We start from the raw sequence: 20,000 nt of genomic DNA, 5'->3' as shown, positions 1-20,000 counted from the left end.
CAAGAGATACTCTTCAGTCCGTAAGTAAAAATCCATGACCATCGCTAAAAATTGAAACTTTTAACTTTCCCTTAATTTCTCTTACATTAGGGAGCACCATTATTGCAATCTAACGTTCTAAAAAGCGTTAACTACAAAAACCCTGTCAAATGACTATTTAAAACATTTTTACAAGTACATACACATCACTTTTGGTGGAAAGATTTGCTGCATCTCCAAAGAGGATCTCTGGTGCCGTCCATTTAACCGGTACACAGCCCTAGAAGACAACAGCATATTCATTTGCAGATGAAAAAGGGAAAGTCAGAGAGTGGTCACAGCAATGTGAAATGGAACCTATCAACATTGTAACCCACCTTTTTGGCATTGCCATGTCCATATTTGAAGTTCTGGTACGATAATCCAAAATCCGTCACCTTGCACACATAGTTCTTATCTAGGAGGACGTTTCGTGCTGCTAGATCACGGTGAATAATCTACGAACATGAAAAAACCAATCTTAAGCACAGGGTCCAGAGGAGAAGTGCTTGTCGTTGGAACATTAAAACCCATCGAAAACCTCTGAAAAAATTGGTTATTTTGATCGCGTTACACTTTCGTTACATATTCTATATACCGCAAAGCAAGAGACTGAGGGCTCACAAGATCGGTTTACCTTATTAAAGGAAATTAATGCGAATCGTTAAAATTCGCGTTAATTTAAGTCGCGGTAATTACATTAATCGTTATTTTCCGCGACATTAATTTCCGCGCTCTTTCCATTCTTTTAACCCTACTTTTGAAACTTTTCCAGACATTCATGACACCTAAAACACAATGAAATAAGGTACAAGCTTTCTTTCTTTCCGTTAACCCCTACATTTAAGAGAATTTTGAGGACTTTTTTGTTGACCGAGGTCTTAGTTCTGTTCAGCGATATTTTTTGCATCCATTAAATAAATTTGTTTCATAGGTCACCACCAACTGTGTCTTAATTTCCTTTATTGTAAAATTCTACCTCCTCCTTTGAGTTAATTTTTTTCATTCGAAAGTCGTCTGACATTAAATTTGCGTTAAATTAAGTCGCGTTAATCTCTGATACCTTAATTTCATGGAGCGTTAGTTTCCTATAATACGGTACTCGGCACTTCGTGCCTTGGCCTTGCCTCGGTCGCCGTTCGTGCTACGTGCCATGCGTCAAAAAGGATAAGGCTTGCGGTTATTGAGTTTTAAAATGGCGAACAACAAAGTCGAGCCGGTTTAGATAAGAAGGAAAGAAATCGTTCACAGTAGATTCATAAAGATCCCATTGGGCTTATTAATCGTGCTAAGCGACAAGGATATACATTTTTCAAGGTGAGAGGTTAAATAAGTAATTCATTTATTCACGCTAAACTCCTCTGGACCTTGTGTCTTAAGTTGTCATAGGGACATGGTTCTTCATTGCCTCGGTTTTATTGTATTTGCGTCTTGAGACACAGAAAGCAATAAAATTTGAGGTAACCGGTCAATTGCAACGGTTAACGTCCTATAGGCCCTTTATGATACAGTTATGGACAGCAGAACAAAACAAATCCGTTGACTTGAGTTCAAACTCAAAAGTAGACGCATAAAATTAATGCTAACAATTCCATCTAATTCCGCTTCCCATGTAAACATAAACAGTCACTTCATGTAAGCCCAACCAAGAAACCGCTAATGCTGATTGACTAATCTCAAATTCTTGCTACCGAAATGTTAGAAGCCCGGTGCTTGTAGCAAATATAGCCAATCCGCAAGTGAATTCAGATGTTTCATATCACGGGAAATGGTAAAATTCGACCAATAAACAGTCTGTACTAGCCTTAAGGACTTTAGTGTTAAACTAGATTACTACATAAGGTTAACGTTCCCAAGAATCTGTGAGTCTGGGAACATGGCCGTGCTTATGTCAATTAAAATGCCTTTGATCCATTAAACTGCGTCGAATATCTTTGCATCTCGGCCATCACTACAAGGACTTTATGCAGAGTTCACTGCTTGCTTTTGAAACCTTGACGTCCTTCGTTACGACTCCCTCAATAGCATGACTGTCTTTCCTACTCAAGACAGTGTCACTATAAAAGCGGCAGACCTTTTCCACGGGTAAAGAGAAACAGGTAAAGGGTAACGGGTAAAAGGGTAAAGGGTGCCGGGATTTGTATATTAGCGTCACGCAAGGAACAGATTTCTACCTAACCCATGAGTTCACTCTGGGAAAGGATTCTTCGGTTTCTTTGATGCACCATGATCAAAGATCATGATCTTTTTTCGGATCATCCCAAAGGAAGGCCAATTCCGAGTTACTTTTCGCCTCTTTTTTTGAAAACGAATCCTCTTGTAAAACCACTGAAATGGTAATCGTTGATGAGCACTTTTATCCAATTCATTTGAATGGTTTCGCTAGAAGATTTGTTTTAAAGCGGAGCAAAACAACAAGGCAGAAATCGTCTTTTGCAACGCACATGGTAATTAGCCATGTTTTTGTCACTTAAGTTCCTCTTGTTGCATGGCTGGGGATACTAAGTGGTTTGGTAACTACCCAGAAAACCTCGTATTGTTGACATTCTTCTTGCATCTTTTGTTCACAGAGTCACCGTTGAAGAATACCAGGAACAGATTCAAGTAGATGAGCCGGATTAAACACAACAAAAGTCTTAAATGTCAAATATCACTCACCGCTCCCGTTTTCCACTACACTCTTCTTGTACGACTTTCCGAAGTATAGCAACACACTGTTTATGTAACCTACATGAAACATCCTACATCCCTTTCCTTCCTCAGAGAAGCACAAAATCGAATAAGTAATAATGATAAACAACAACGTAATAGAACTCTCTCTAAGACAAAATAACAAAAGTACATTGAGAGATCAATGTTCCAAATGTTCAATACAAAACGAAGTCCTCTAACTTCCTTGGTATTGTGCCGTATCCACACTGGTCGCGGAGATTTCACAGGGACACTATTCTCCATCCTCAGCTTCAAACTGTCTTCCTCCCCTCTCCCTTCACCCCCCTGATCAGCAGGAACATATCCAGCTTCCATTTCTTGAGGTACTGGTTGCTCGTCCCGCAAAGATCCACTGAGCTGTTTCTCTCTTTTATGGTAGAGCTTCACATGTGTAGTGTTCCTCTTATATTGGGTTCCTTCAGGCGATTCAATCACAAAACTGTTTCCACGCTTGTCAATCAGCTCATAAGGCCGACTTTCAAATGGAGTGGTCCACTTGCTTAGCCGCTGTTGTTTTAACAGAAGTTTGTCACCCGCCACCAAACTATTTTCTTCCCCATTACGAGGTCTGTCCGCACATTCTTACATCTTGCTCTTTATGTCTCTGTCTCGATCTCTCAACTCTGGCAATTTTGTGCGTAGTTTTCTTTGAAATAACAAATCCGATGGACTATGAATGAGCGGTATTCCTATATGCAACTAAATACGTCAGCACGGCTTTCTTTCAATCTCCTCTCTCAACTTGAGCAATCTACATTCGTTTGAGGTCGTTTGAGGAGCGAACTGTTTTGGCGCTCAATTTAACTGTTCGCCTGTGGCCACAAAGGAGTGATCTTTCTATGCTTAATGCCATTGTCCTTTAAGAATGTTTGAAAAGATTCTGCCTCGAAATGAGGACCATTATCACTTGTCACTGTAGAATGAAATGATATATGCAATGGATCTTATATTAACTGCGGATATGAAATCAAGTGAAGCTATGATCCTCGCCGTTATAAACGCAATTTTTGAAATTGCGTAAAGAACCCTGAAAAATTCAGGACTTCAACGGGATTTGAGCCCGTGACCTCGTGATACCGGTGCGACGCTCTAGCCAACTGAGCTATGAAGCCACTGACGTTGAGAGCTGGTCATTTGTGGGTTCTAATGTTCCTGTGATGAATGAATCAAAGATGAAATTATATATGAAATGGATCATATATAAACTGCGGATATGAAATCAAGTGAAGATGTGATCCTCGCAGTCATGAACGCAATTTTTGCAATTCCGTAAAGAAGCCTGAAAAATTCAGGACTTCAATGGGGTTTGAACCCGTGACCTCGCGATACCGGTGCGGCGGTTTAACCAACTGAGCTACGAAGCCACTGACGCTGAAAGATGGTCATTTGTGGGTTCTAATGTTCCCGTCATGAATGAATCAACGATGAAATTATATATGAAATAGATCATATATGAGCTGCGGATATGAAATCAAGTGAAGCTTTGATTCTCGCAGTTATGAAAGGAATGTTTGCAATTGCGTAAGAAGCCTGAAAATTTCAGGATTTCAACGGGGTTTGACAAAAGAACCATTGTTATTCTGATTAGGCCTTGTTGATTAGGTATTGCTTTGTTCTTTTGCTCTGTGGACATTAATTATTTCTGAGCCTTAATATGAAAGATTCAATGTTGGTAACAGAAAAAGTAATTCTTGGCGACAAAAAAAAAACATGGTTAAGAATGGTATAGAGTAGGATGGAAAGACTGAGGGGGAACTTTTCCAACATTCCTAAAAAGGAACAAATGTCTGCGCATGTTTATTGTGCGCGAAACTTATGTACGAGGTCAAATTCTCGGAGGGTGGTTCAAAACACCAATGAGGCGGTTATGTCCTCACTAAAACCAAAATTCTAACTAACACATTCACAACTACCCGTCCTTACTCCGTTAGTCTGATCGCACGTTTTTAACCGTGATTCTGTTTACTTATCATATTTCATAGTTAATTCATTCCTCACGGGAACATGAGAACCCACAAATGACCAGCTCCCAACGTCAGTGGCTTTATAGCTCAGTTGGTTAGAGCGTGGCACCGGTATCACGAGGTCACGGGTTCAAACCCCTTTAAAGTCCTGAACTTTTCAGGCTTCTTTAAGCAATTCCAAAAATTGCGTTTATAACTGCGAGGATCATATAGCTTCACTTGATTTGTTACTGTGTAGGGCAAACCATGAGTCGCAAATATTTTTCCTAGGCTATTGATGGCCACATCTGCTGTGTTTTTCTTGGAGATGCTAACTTCTACAAATCGACTGTAGTAGTCAGTTACTGCAAAAACATAGCCGCCAGACGTTAGTGGACCCATAAAATCAATTGCAATGCTTTGCCAAGGTCCTTGAAGCAATTCAGTTATGTGAAGAGGTTCAGGATGGCTTGATCGACCCACAACTTGATATCCATGGCATGCTTAACAGAATGTCTCAGCTTCTCTGTCGATACCCGGCCACCAGATCTCTGTACGTAATCGCTGTTTCATTTTTGCCATTCATTTGTGCCATTTCTGGCCTTATTCAATCACTCTTGCTCGTAGCTTCTTTGGCACAACAATTCTAGTCCCTCGACAGACAATTTTTTTAAAAGGACACAGCTTGTCTCTGATTGGTTTGTAGTTTGCACAGTTGGAGTTCTCCCAATTTTCCGTTTCTATACTCTGTCGCACGTACTCTTCATTTACTGCAGATTCTTCTTCTGTTTTTTCAATGATCACGGCTTGTGGCGCCGCCGTGTTGGCAACAATTCTGATGTATTATTCCGCTACATTCCTGGTCTGTGCTTGTTCGATCTTGGTAAGACGTTACAATGCATCGTCAATATTCATGTGTCCTGGTAAATACTTCACAAAGAATGAATAGGGCTGCAAAGGTAGGACCCACCTCTCGATTCTCGTAGAGGGTCTGGAGCGAGCTGAGTAGATGACTGTCCACAGTTCAAAATCCACTCCATAAAGATACATATGGAACCTCGACCTCACAGGCCAACAGAATCCCTAGGGCCTCCTTCTCCGTTTGCGAATACCGTCGCTCTACATCTGAAAGTCCTCTGCTCGCATAACTTATCACACGGTTTTCTCCCTTCTGTTCTTGAACTAGGACCGCCCCCAAGCCAACTGGGCTTGTATCTGTAATGACCTTTGTCTTGGCTGTACGATCAAAGTATCCTATGTGTCTGCTTGAGCCAATCGTCTCTTCAGGTCTGCAAAGGCTACGTGCTGCTCACGGCAAAAATAAATGGTTCTCCCTTTTTTGTGAACCATCTCAATGGCTCTGCTACTGTCGCAAGGTAAGGAATGAATCGTGCATTGAAATTCACTAGGCCTAAGAAACTCTTGACTTCTGACACAGTTTGTGGTTCACAAGCTTCATTCATTGCCGTAACTTTTTCTTCCGTCAGCACTTATTTTTTTTACTTGCTCACCATGCTCCGCATGTATCAAAACCATAGACAATAATATCATCCGAGATGTTTGCCGTTCCGCTGCAATCATTCAGAACTTGCTGAATAACTTGCTGATACTTCTCGGGCGCAGATGTGATACCAAACATCAGTATCTTGTATCTGAACAGCCCTTTGTGCGTTACAAACTTCGTAATGCTACGGGACTCTTCACTAAGCTCAATTTGATGATATCCCCACTTTAAGTCTAATTTACTGAACACACGGGCTTCTTGCATAACCTCTAGGACTTCATCAATTGTGGGAATTGTACGCCTATCATGAATGATGGCTTTGTTGGCGCATCTCATGCCCACACAGAACCTAACATCACCATTTGGCTTAGGAACCACAACAACAGGGTTTATCCAGGGCGTTGGGCCCTCAACTTGCTCAATGGTGTCTTCTCGTAATAATTCATCAAATTTCTCAATCTTTTCCTTTAAGTTGTAAGGGTTACAAAACTGGCTGGACTTGTTCATCAACTTGTAGTTTCAGTTAAAGGTCTTTCAACTCTCCAGTTCCTGTAAAAAAGATCCTTGAATCTCGTTGTGGCTCAACTCAGTGGCTGATTCTCTTCCCAGTAATGGTTCTCCTTGGCCTTTGATGACTGTGACTTCAGCTGACACACTCTTGCTGCCTAAACTCAGATCTGCTGCAAAGGTTCCAATCACTTCAAAAGGGGTATAATAAGCATACAACTTCTTTGTACTTCTTCTTGATACACACTTGATATGCTGCTTCTTCAATTGTTCCCACAATGCTTGGCTAATGACATTTGCTCTTGCTCCAGAATCAATTATCATCTTCACCGGAATACCTCCAATGTTAACCGTGAGTTTACCTCCTTGAGCCTCACCAGCAACTGTAAACACATACTCGTCTTCCTCTTCCTTACATTCATCGACCTTCATATACTGTACACGTGACCTACTGGGAAATTCTTCAACTTTGATTTTGCATGCATTTGCAAAATGCCCACTTGGGAACGTTTTGAGCACTCTTTTTCCCTGGCCAGACACAGGGGGTCTCTGGAAAAATGTCATCGCCTTCCGCAGCGATAACATTCACCCCCTGATAAAGTCGTATCTCAACTCGGTTCACTGACACTCTGGAGAGACTCATACTCTGCGTTTTTCTTTTTACTAACTCGTAATTCCGGGCAATCTTCTGTTAGGTTTGAAGTGTGAGGGTTTGGCCTTTTTCCAGAAGCTTGCGCCGCAATTCATTGAAAAGACACTTCGATATTATTTGATCTCTGATCTGAGCCTCCATTTGGTCGCCATAATCACACTGCTGAGCTTTGTGCCTCAATCGCACCGCAAATTGGTCAATCGTTTCATCTTCCCCTTGTACCATTTTTCTCAATAAATGCCGCTCATATGGAGTGTTAATTTGTGTGACAAAATGTCTGGTTAAAGCATCTTCGGTCTTCTGATAATGTTTCGCACTCCAAGTGTCGGCCAAAACATCAAAAATATCTTGGACATCCGGCCCAGCGCAATGCAGAAGAAGAGCTCGCCTCTGCACTGTATTGTCGTCCTTATCGGGGACAATAATCAAACCTTTTCCATCCCCATATAACTGAAAACTACGAAGACATCGTTTCCACTCAGTGCTCACGCTACTCGGATCACTGAACTCCTCCAATATCCAAATCTCTCAAATTAATCTTCAATGAAAACAGTGTTCCCACCCTAAACCCCATCCCCGTCGCCAGTTGTAGAAAACCAGTAACAGATTCAACCAGATGAGCCGGGTTAAACACAACAAAAGTCTTAAATGTCAAAGATCGCTCACCGCTCCCGTTTTACACTACACTATTCATGTACGACTTTCTGAAGTATAACAACACACTGCTTATGTAACCTACACGAAACATCCTACAACCGTAGATGGCTTGCTCTCCTTAGCATGTGTATTTTTCTCTTGACTATTAAATTTTATCCAATCTGTGCTCAATTTCATCGATCAACATTACATGGACGAAATGCAATCAACAAGGTACTGTCACTCATGCCGCAGAGATGTATCTAGAGTGCACCATTGCGTCCTGGGACGCACTCGCTTGTCTTTTGGATGCATATTATATAAACCAAAGAGTCCAATTGGACGCAGAAAAAAAAAATCGAATGTTTATGCAAATTACAAACGCCAGGAAAAACATGCAAACGGCATATTTCACAAGGAAATTCAACATTCCCATTTCTCACAACGGAAAAATGATCAAGTTCCTTAAATCTCAAGATACAATGTAACTTGCAAATACTTGATGGACGATCAGTATCCATCATACGATAAAAGGTGTTTACAAAAAACGTTGAAACTGATCTAGATAAAAAACTATTAAAAAACTGAATTTTCGACTGCTACTGCGGTCCTCATCAGAGTAACTAAAATATGCTGTTCGAGAGTAATATGCTAAAACTAGAATAAGAAGTTATTTTATCCCCTAGGGCTTCAATAATGTCTTATAGACAGAAGGGAATGGCTTCCGCTCGTTTACCGCATTTTTGTCAATAATTGGCACAAAAGAATCTTTTTGGAATCATGGCACTCCACAACAGACAAAAATGCGGTAAACGAGCGGAAGCCCATGGACCCGGTCCATGGACCCGGTCCGTAGAGGGGTCCATGGACTGCCTTACGGACTGGCCCACTGACTATCTCTACAGACCCCCTCTACGGACCACCCCATAAAACACAGAATTAAAAATAAATAACAATTGAAAATTTGTTTATACCGGTTGTCTGGATAGACCACTCTCTCCGGTGAAATCTAGCCGTTACGCTCCGCAAATCAGACTCAGGTGTTGCCTTTTCCTTTGCTGTTGACCGGAGTGCTTCGAAACTAAGTTCTTCCGCCATTTTGATAAGGACAGAGAGATCGTGAAGCCTGGGGCGAGTTCACAAACCCGCGGGAGAATGATCCGAACAAAATGGCGGAGGGAAAGAAAGAAAATACAAATAGAACTTACTTATTATCAATCTTTTTCAAAGGATTCCGGTCCACAGTGAAGGAAGGGGCAATATGTGATTAATAGAGTTTGTACCCGAGCCTGAGCCTTAGTCTGTTGAATTTGCGGAGCGTTACGGTTGAGATTTCGCCTACACGAGTGGTCTATCCAGACAACTGGTAAGTCAAATCTCTAGTTTTTATTTTCTTTCATTTCTATGTTGTTTTAGGGTGGGGCAAGATATCCGCACAGGTCCCTACTTCATTATGCATACGGTCCTTTGTTTCAAGAAAACAATAGCAATAACAATAGACGTCCTTTGGGAGTGTAGCGCTTTGTTTGGTCTTCTTAGAGGTTTTTTTTTTAAGTCTATATAGACTTTTAAAAAATCGGTGAATTTTTTGACTGAAATACGGAAAATTGAACATTTTCAACTTAATTTTTGCACTTTTCCAGCAATTTTAGCCATTTGTCAATTTTAAAATAAGCAAAAGAAGTGGAGTTTTAAGAAATCTTTGTACAAATACAGTTCAGATTCTCATATACAAAACAAACGGACCAAATAAAAGTTTGCAGAAATTGAATACCTACCTTCTTTTTGCTCTTAAAATTGTCCTTCGTTTCTTTGTCAATTCACCAAAGCACTGCAAAGTGAGGGTTTGTTTTCTTTCCTTTATAATGTACGGCTCTTTTCGCCGAATCACGGGCAGTGCATAGAGAGGGCTCTTTATCGCACATTGTACAAATCAGCGATATGCTCAATGATGTTTACGAATGGATCACTTTTGTTTTGCTGACACCACAACCACTCCTGTAGGTAGCTCTCAAACAGATCCACGGATGTTCCTGTACGAGGCATACTTCGTTTTACTCCCCACCATGTACTTTCAATGCGCTGCGTGTGGGCAAGCGTGTCTGGGTCAACGAAGTTTAGGCGATGGTTAACTGTGAGATGATGATAGCCCTCGTCTTGTAGGCAATCGTAAGCTTTCCACATGTCGCTCATCACACGTGTTCCAGGCAATATTTGAGCGCGGATAATTGGCAAGAGTGTCTCTTTATCCCTGCGCTCTACCGGAACAAGGAAGCAGGCCTTGGTTTCGTGGCAAATGACACCAAAGACCCACTGTCCTTCAATGTAGCGATCTTTGTGATACTTCATCTTGCCAAACTTGGACTCATCAATCTCAACAGTTGTACCAGGACCGCCTATTGGCCTCGCATGTTGTTGCATTATTCTATCTGTACAAACCTCCCGGCAATAGTTATACCAATCTATCACCGTTTCTTTCGAGGTGGTTTCTTCATCTAAAGCGGTTTCGTGCACTGCTTGTGTTGTGGTGAATTTGTGCGCCCAGGCGTAAGTTAGGGCTATGATTTTTTCAAGGGAAAGCTTACTACCAGAAAACGATAACTTCTAGTGGATTGAAGCTTGTCTATTGCAGTTTTTTCGAGAGTATCGCCAAACAAATCAATCTCCCGATGCAGTTCGTCTTTGCCATTTGAGTGCGTTTCCGCACTCAGGTTTAGGGCATTTCAATGACGACGAGAGTAGATTGGGCTCTTTGCACCACTCTATGCACCGCTCGTGATCGGCTAAAAGTCGGGATAGTTTCCATAAGTTAATAGTTTATTCTTGAGAGGCGGCCATATTTAAGTTTCAAAATTCACAGTTTGATGAAAGAGAGGGGTTAACGTCGGCTCAAAGATTTTATATTGCAATATGCAATAAATCGTGCATAACAAATTTCCCATATATGATGCCCCAATCACAAGGAGGTATACTCTTCCGTGCAATGTTCTTTTAAGTGTGCAGCACGGGGGATGAAAAAAAAAAAGCAATTCACACATTTACAGATATACTCGATTAACCTGCAAAAGAATTTTGCTGGGTTCAACCTTAAGCCTAAAGGGTTACGATTAGCATTATTAAGGGGTGACGTTGTTTCAAAAGAAGCAAAATCAGTGCATTTGTTGGTGGTCGACACGGCACGTGTATATAATTACTTATCATTGTTATGTAAATTGTCCTCCAGAATTCCAAAGAAATATTATTATCAAGGTGTGAATTGGCAACTTGACACGTTAGCTCAGTGGTCTAGAACAGGGACAAGTAATCCAGAGGTTTACAGTGGTACGGAGTTGAAGGCAGACTGCGGGAAACATATAAAATGACAGAAAAAGCCGAGCGGGATCTGGAATAGAAAGACACGACAAGGAATCGAAAGAGGAAAGCTGGGACGTAACGGAACAAACACAGTGTGAGCAAAGAGGGCAGAGAAAAGAGAGAGGGTGAAAAAAGAGAGGGAGGGAGCGAGAGAGAGAGAATGAGATCCACTTTTGATCATCCCGTAAGTACAAGTTAGCCATGTATATATTCGATTCCTCTGGGTATACGCATTGTTCTAGAAAACAATAGCGCAAATGAATAATTAATTTATTCTGCATGCATAATGAAGTAGGGACCTGTACGGAAATCATTCCTAGGGTGGTCCGTATAGGGGGTCCGTAAGGGTAAACCATGGACCAGTCCGTGAGGCAGTCCGTGGACCCAGTCCGTAGAGGGGTCCATGGACAGGGGGGTCAGTGTTTTCCGGTAACCCTTGAATTCCCACGTGTTGCGTGACATGATGTAAGCTTGTTTTCAGGCGAGACAATCGGCGACACTGATAATTAAACATTTCAGTGGAAGTTTAGTTTGTTGCTTGCACTCCAAGCGAATTTCAAGCATTGATTTGCTTATCGTGAGCGAAATGAGGGAATCCAACGGTGAAGCCCTTAATATTGTCACATGTATATCTATTTTCTTTGATAAGGTTGTTGTATATACATTTTCTGTTGTTGTACATATATTTTCTGTTCGTTTGTTTTTTGTAACCCCTATCTTAAATCTTAAATTTTTGTTTTGTGCGACCCTGTTGATATTCGTTCCGGACGCGCACATGTCATCGTCTCGCCCAGGTGGAAATCTTATTAAGATCTTACTAAGATTCTTAATAAGTTTCTTAATAAGATCTTACTGTGTTTCTTAATTAAGATTCTTAACAAGATCTTACAAGATCTTACAAGATTCTTACAAGATCTTGTAAGATTCTTAACAAGATTCTTACAAGATCTTATGAGAATCTTGTAAGAATCTTATAAGATATTAGACAAGTTCTTAGATAAGATCTTGTAAGAATCCTGTAAGATTCTATCTAAGATCTTACACGATCTTTTAAGAATCTTTTTTTAAGAATGTTACATTGATCTTACAAGATTGTTATAAGATATTGTAAGCTGTTGTGGGGCTAAGATCTTCCAAGAATCTTTTTTCTGATCTTACAAGATCCTTCAGGAATCTTGGGCAATATATTACAAGATTACTGGCGGTAAACTTATAAATTTTGGGGGCTTTCTGCAGGTACAGGAAAGCAAGTTGCATTTTTGGTCACTTGGAATTAGTCTTTATTTGGAGTTGTTTTGTTTTACATAATCTGTGCTCCAGTGACCTGAAATATTACTGGTAATTCGGGTCACACTAAAGTCTGACCTGAATTACCCATAATATTTCAATTCAAGTTCAAGATTAGTCAAAAAGAGGCTTGTTTTCATGCTTAAGAGGGGTCCTGAGGTATTCTTTCCCTTCCAAAAAACCTTGTTTTGACCATAATTTACACTCCTTTTGCGAAACAAGGGATCATAGAATAAGGTGGGATTTTCGTATCCAATTTCTTGTTGATAAGTTCCGCTTTCTACTTTAATGATCGCAAAAGGAGAGTGAATTTAGAATAAAACTGGGCAAAATTCTAACCACAAGAAGGGGTGTCTGGAAAACCCGAATAGCGAACAGTCGCGAATACCGAACAGTGAATAGTCACGAATAGTACGAATAATGCGAATAGTCGCGAATAGTCGCGAATAGTCACCAATAGTCACGAATAGTAATAAATAGTGGCAAATAAGGGTGGAAGGTGGGGGGGGGGGGGGATTGTGACGAAATGACGAAAATTTGGTACCCAGTACTTCCTGGTCAACCGCGCAGCAACGTTGGACGGGATTTTCCCTCTAAAAAGCAGAGATGTGTCGGCGAAGGACAGCTTGAGCCCTAATAAATGCACTGAAATCCTGTTGCTTATTTGGATAATTAATTAACGCAATGGTTATCAGAGTAGCTCGTTTTCTCTTTAATCACAAACCACTTGCCTGACATTTTGATTTTATTCCTTTTTACAGAACGTGTCTCGCCCGATCGGACAGCACAGATGAGGATGATGAAATGTGAGTATCTAAAATTTATTTTCGGGCACCACTGTGCGAGGAGATGATCATGAGCTTGATGTATTAATGAAAGTGATTTATATTTTTGCATTTTGACGTTTGTTCTTCTTTAGAGTGTTTGTAAAAGCATGCACGAAACTCTCTTTCGACGACAGGTGAGCATATTATTTGCTTTGATTACGAGATTGTCCAGCATAAGGCGGTGACTATTGAACACTATTCGTCACTATTCGCGACTATTAGTCACTATTCACCACTATTCGCCACTATTCGCACTGTTCGCACTATTCGCTATTCGCGACTATTCGCTGTTCGCTATTCGCGACTATTCGCAACTATTCGCTATTCGCTGTTCGGGTTTTCCAGACACCCCTACAAGAAGGCGTATTTTCAGGCCAAGTTCAATTAATTTCTCTATAAGCTATTTCTAAGATTTATTGACATCTTTTACATCTTGAATCTAAACACTTCTGATTCAGTGATTGCCTTATCTGTCCCCATTTTTTCTGAAATTACACTTCCCCAATGTTATCTTTTGTTGCTCCTGTATAAAAAAAAGATAAGGAAATAATGATTAGTCAACTGGACTGTGCAGCTTAGCTTTTCCACTATCAAAAACGTTGATTGGTTTAAGGCAACAGTTTTAATGTTGAAACTATGTGAGTAAAACATTAAGCTAAAAACAGTATATGGTATATTGGAATGAAGTTTTAGACCAAATAGAAAGTTTTCCTTGTGTGTGTTCGAATTTACAAAGTAATGCTAGAAAAAATACTACTGGTATTTTAACTCAAGTTTGCTTTCTATGTTACTTCATACTTAATTCACCAACTTAATTGATACTCAATCCTCACTTTTAAATAAAGTTATTGTAGACTTACAATAATTATTGTTAAAGTCTTCAAGCTGGCTTCAGCAGATAGAAATATATGGAAAGTAAAGAAAACTTATTTCTTGCTTGCAGAATTTAATTGAATTCTAGTGATCTAGAAGCTAAAGTGCAAAGTTATAAATTAAAAGAAAGCATGATTTACATTGTCACGTCCAGAGTTGATCCAGTGGATCAATGGATCAGTGGATCAGTGGATCAATCTAGATTTGATCAATGTATGAAAAGCAGATTTTTACACAGCCACTTATCTTGGCCCAAAAGGTCAATAAATTAACTCACAAATAAACTTTCACGTAGTACATGTTGATGCACTGAGTGCCATAGTAATGAGCAGCATTAATCAAAAAGGACACTGTGGGAGAGCTCTTAAATCATATGTGCTGTGGGAGCGTTCTCCAATCATTTAGTCATTTGCTCAACCTTTTGTATTATCAAGCTACGGAAATTCTTGTTCAAGTTTTTTTAATTTATCTACTGGGTGATTAATACATGCATAAATTGGATGTGTGAAAAATATTTGAATGCTAAGTCGTAAATTTTAGAGACAGTCCAGAATCGAAAATAAACTGTATCCTCTCATAGTTACAGCTTACCTCTTGTAAAGGAGTTGTTACCCACATTTTCTTGTTTTGGCTCAGCGCTTTTCACGCGTAAAACAACCGAAATGCAAGCTTGAATCATCCCTTGATCAACCGACTCCTGATCAAGCGCCGAATTTCTTCTTCTTTCTTGTGACTGCTGACAAGAGCATAAGGTGGCTCACTCGTTCTCAGTCTCTCATCTGCTATCCAACATGGCCGATCCCTCATTTCTTGCACTCAAGATTTATGGCGGACTCACTGTTTTTTAAACCTTTTATTAGAGGCCAAAATAGTCTCTTCGTTGAACGAAATGACTTAAAGTAATAAGAGGCTAAGTTCCTCAGAATTTTATGTCCACCGTGAGTCCCCGCCGGCCAAGCTTTCACTCGCTTTTGGTTAACAGAAGTTCCAATACTTCCAACTTGGGGCAATTAGTATGGAAATGCCAAGGAATTCCAAAAATAGTAGAATGGTAGTTAAAATAGTGTAAATTTGAAGTATCGACTCTGTTGGTCACACATTGTTATGAAAATCAAGCTGTTTCAGTAGGATTTTCCAGTAATTTTTTATCTTTGTCTTTTCTTTCATGTTTTTGTTTTTGAAACCGTCCACACACTCCCTAACCAATATTCATGTTAAAAAAACAAAAACCTTGGCTCGTTCATCTTCAAAGAATAAAAACTGTTGTGAGAGAAAAAGGTTAAGACTTTGAAAGGCCAAATGAAAGGCCACAAGTCCAGCCTGAATAAACGTTCTTTAATAAGATTGTGAAAGGTCTTTACTAAGATAAATTCTTGCAACATCTTGCCGGACAAAGATCATGCACAATATTGTAGGGTGTGTACTAAGATCTTGTAAGATCTTCACCAAGATCTTATGTAGGATCATTACTTAGACTTGCAAGATCATTCCTAAGATCTTATTTAAGATCCCTACTAGATCTTGTAAGATTTTTTTTTAAGATCTTGACTTATATCTTGTAAATTGTTTACTAAGATCTTTTGTAAGATCTTAAGTAAGATCTTTTAGGATCTTGACTAAGATCTTGTAAGATTTTCACTAAGATCTTATAAGATCGTTTATGGTAAGATCATGTTAGATGGTCCTAAGATCTTGTAAGATTTTGTTAAGATCTTACAAGATCTTAGAATTTCAACAACATTAAATTTTGTCTGTTTTGCAAATTATTCAACTTTTTCGGAGTTAGTGTTAAAATTAACGTGTTTAACATTCAATCGCTTGATTATTTACATTGTTCATGGCAAAGTTACGGGCCGACGATGAATTGTGTATCGATCGCTTATATTTGTGTACTATTTTGTTCCTAAATTACACCTCAAGTGTTGTTAAAATAAATGATGCTCTTTTACGGAAAATAGAGATTCAGTTCTGTTTTTTTCTTCTTCTTTTTTTTTTTTTTTTTTTTTTGCTGTGCAGGTCTAGATCATTTATCAACTGGAGCAACAGTTGCTAATGTTGTTTTTGTGAAAATGAGCATTTGACGGTTGCTATTTTGAACTTTAATGTATGCACACTGACACTACTTCTCAGGAATATTTAATTAAAGGGGCTAGGTCACGCAATTTTAGGCAATTTCAGCACTGATCGAATGGTCATAGAATTAACTAAAATATCAAAATAACTGTTCAAAACTATAGAAGAACTCTAACAAAACACAGGGAAGCCAAGAAGGGACATGGATGGACAAAACTGGAGAGGATTGAAATGGATTGAATTTGGGTAAATTTGAAAAACGTCAGCCCACTTTTTTTTTCAAATTTATATCTGTCTATATCGAAATGTCATTTACACAGCTAGAAAATCATTCTTAGTTGTTATGTGGCCGTGATTTTGCGAATGAAAGGCTCTTGCTCTGCCAGTTTCACGTTTAGAGCTCATAATTAACAAAATTAAACAAAAGTACCTAAAATAGCGTGACCTAGCCCTTTTAAGCTTTCCATTGGTGATAGTGATCTTTCTTTTGTCATTGAAACTATTGTTTTTTCGTTCGAATTTAAGTTTAAATCTACTTTTACTTTAGTGTGTAAACCTCGGTGATTGATGAAAAGGGTTGTTTAATGCGCCGATCAAATCGAAACTTCAACATCCCCCCACCCCCCTCCCCAGGCAAAGCCCGGGCATTTGACTATATTCTGTGCCCGGGGAGTGGGGAATTTGACCTTTGCCTGCGTGGGGTGGGGAAAATTGAACCGGGAGTGTAAGGATTTTTTTTTTCGGGCGCCGAAGTCGCTAACAGCTGCAAAACACGTGTTTGGACGTTGAAGTTTCGAGTTGATCGGCGCAGAACGCTGTGAAAATAAATAGATTCTTCGACAGGCAGCCCAAGCTCGGTACACGATCTATAGACTTTGTATGGGAAAATTAACTTTGAGCCGTAACTGTAGAAATAAACTTCACTTACCTCTACGTACAGTTGTCCTCGTAGTTTCTGTGCACTGGGAGAGCAAACTGTGTCCCTTTTAGACGGGTTTGTGGCCTACGAATGTTTACGATGTCGTTAGTTGTCATTTCCCCTACAGAGCACCCACTTTCCCCTTTTGGAATTGGACGACGTTAGACAATCGTCCAATCAGAAAGGAGCAATCAGCATGACGGTTTGTGACTGGCACATGAGAATCATGCTACGCATTCCTACCGCTCGAATACTGTGGGATCTTTCCTTTATGAGGGGAAATGACAACTAAAGACATCGTAAAAATTCGTAAGCCACAAACCCGTCTAAAACGGACACAGTTTGCCCTCCAATTTCACAGAAAACACGAAGACAGCTGTTTGTAGAGGTAAGTGAAGTTTATTTCTACATTTACAGCTTATTTTAGCATTTATAATTTTATATTTTCCCATACAAAGTCATGAATGAACGGCATAACAGTTTCAAAGAAATTGATCATTTTATTTTAAGTACATATTCGAGGGGAGTGATAAGTCTTTATTTTTGTGCCATTTAGAAATCTGAAAGGGTACTGTAGTAGCAATTAAGAGGCAATAGATCGAATATTAATTCTTGGATTTTATTTAGCTGGACCACCGAAAATTTGCAATGTACCCCCCTGTCTCGCGACTAAAGAGTTACCATGGTAGTAATTCTTTGGTCGCGAGACAGGTTGTTGAAAATTGAAGAAATTGAACTAATGTTGAAGTTTAATCCAACATGACAAACCTCAGATAGAAATCTCTACTCTTCACCATTTACCCTTTACCCTTTACCCGTTACCCTATAATGTTCAGGTTTTTTTAGCCTTATTTTTGTGCCATTTAGAAATCTGAAAGGGTACTGTAGTAGCAATTAAGAGGCAATAGATCGAATATTAATCATGCCATCTTGAATTTTATTTAGCTCGACCACCGAAAATTTGCAATGTACCCCCCTGTCCCGCGACTAAAGAGTTACCATGGTGGTAATTCTTTGGTCGCGAGACAGGTTGTTGAAAATTGACGAAATTGAGCTAATGTTGAAGTTTAATCCAACATGACAAACCTCAGATAGAAATCTCCACTCTTCACCATTTACCCTTTACCCTTTACCCGTTACCCTATAATGTTCAGGTAGAAATGATGGACGCGAATATGCAGGTCTAAAGGTTTCCAGGTCTGAAATCTGAATATACACTGTATTTGTCTCACACCGATGACAAACATACAATGTACCTTAAAGGACAGATCACTTACTTACCCCTCTTGATGCCAGGAATCCCATCGCTGTAGCAATCTGTTTTGAAAATGAGACCAGGTGGTATGTACGCAACTTTGCTACCTCTCCTTGTCCGTGATAATACTTGTCAGCAATTCCACGGCTTTTTCTCAGAAAGCCCAGTAGATCTCCACAGTGCAAGTATTCCATGATCAAAATTGGGTGTACTGTGTGGTAGAGATGTTACCGTTATGTACTATATTACCGTTATGTATTTATTATCGCAAGCTCGGCCTCATCACCGGGCAGCAATAACAACAACAACAACAATAATAATGATAATACTACCACTACTACTACTACTAATAATAATAATAATAATAATAATAATAATAATAGATTGGTTCCATGGAGAGGTCCAAGGACCAGGTCCACAGCTGGGGTGATACATGGACCGTCACCTGGGGTCTATGTTTTGAATACGTCCTTGTTATCAATGTTATCAAAGGTAGCAGTGAAGTCACTCCTGGTGATTTAGTCTGGAATACTAAAATAACTTATCTTTGTTTGTCAAGAGACCCAATCAATGGCTGCAGAAAATAGCACAGTTTTCGTGGGTTGACACTCACTCACTTGTAAAATATCAATAATTATTGTTATTATTAGTCCTTAAAAACCGTAGTATTATCCATTCTGGCCAAACCTGAGATCTGGGAAGAGAAAAATATGAATAGAATTAAAAAAAAAAGTGCATAAAAACAGAAACAAAATAGTTCCTTACTCTGGGTGGTAACGCAGCCAATAAACTCTACGACATTTGGTAGCGGGCTGTCAGCAAGAGCTTTTCCTAACCCAATTTCTCTCATCAGCGCCTTTCGCCCTTGCTCCCCTGAAGTTGCTGCAATCATAATTAGATCAAAATGCAATAAAAAAGGAAGTTCCCTAGATAGGTACACCTCAATATGGGGCTGATTGGTGTATGTGTAATGTCGCGGTTGGATTGAAGCAATCATGGAACAAAGGCTAATGCATGAGAATAATTACAGCATCAAGTCCTCATCCTCATGCACACGTCTCCCTGAGAAGCTTGATTTAGTGCAGACTTAGGAACACTGCCCTTGCTGTGTTTCAAGAAACTAACGTTAGCTTTGTGTGCTAATTTTTATTGTATTTATCACCTGTCACACTTCTGAGAAAAGAAGTGTATAAAAAGACATATTTTTTTCGAAAATCAGTAGTGTAGCAGCTCTTGTAACCTGCTATTGTTTGGTATTGTAACCAGCTTCTATTGTTTTTAAGTCTAAGTCATTGTTTCAATTGTTTAGCCTTTTGTTTTTGGCTAGGGTAGCGAACCAATCACGTTATACGTTACGAGAGCTGCTACATGACTCTCGAAAATATTTCCCATACAGGAAATTAGGGAACTCGTCCTATTTCGGTCACAGTTCATTCTAGT

The 20,000-nt window shown here is 39.6% G+C and overlaps 1 protein-coding gene and 1 long non-coding RNA gene across 2 annotated transcripts in view; both read right to left on the bottom strand.

Moving 5' to 3' along the window:
* LOC138055980 (fibroblast growth factor receptor 1-A-like) overlaps nt 1–20,000 on the bottom strand; it is a 53,475-nt gene that overhangs the window by 15,978 nt on the left and 17,497 nt on the right. Inside the window, exons 10-13 of the mRNA XM_068901837.1 lie at nt 19,326–19,442; nt 18,587–18,771; nt 357–476; nt 183–259 (exon numbers count right to left, since the gene is read on the bottom strand). Coding sequence (XP_068757938.1) covers nt 183–259; nt 357–476; nt 18,587–18,771; nt 19,326–19,442 — 499 coding nt within the window. The remainder of the gene's footprint in view (nt 1–182; nt 260–356; nt 477–18,586; nt 18,772–19,325; nt 19,443–20,000) is intronic.
* On the bottom strand, nt 13,842–15,031 carry LOC138056389 (uncharacterized). The gene is made up of 2 exons (XR_011133430.1): nt 14,905–15,031; nt 13,842–13,963 (listed from the first exon to the last, which is right to left on the bottom strand). It is a non-coding gene; the product is annotated as an uncharacterized lncRNA (long non-coding RNA).

The sequence above is a fragment of the Montipora capricornis genome, chromosome 7, assembly GCF_036669925.1.
Source record: "Montipora capricornis isolate CH-2021 chromosome 7, ASM3666992v2, whole genome shotgun sequence".
Taxonomy (NCBI): Eukaryota; Metazoa; Cnidaria; class Anthozoa; order Scleractinia; family Acroporidae; genus Montipora; species Montipora capricornis.
The sequence above is the reverse complement of the archived record's forward strand: the minus strand, read 5'-3'. Positions and strand labels throughout refer to the sequence as shown.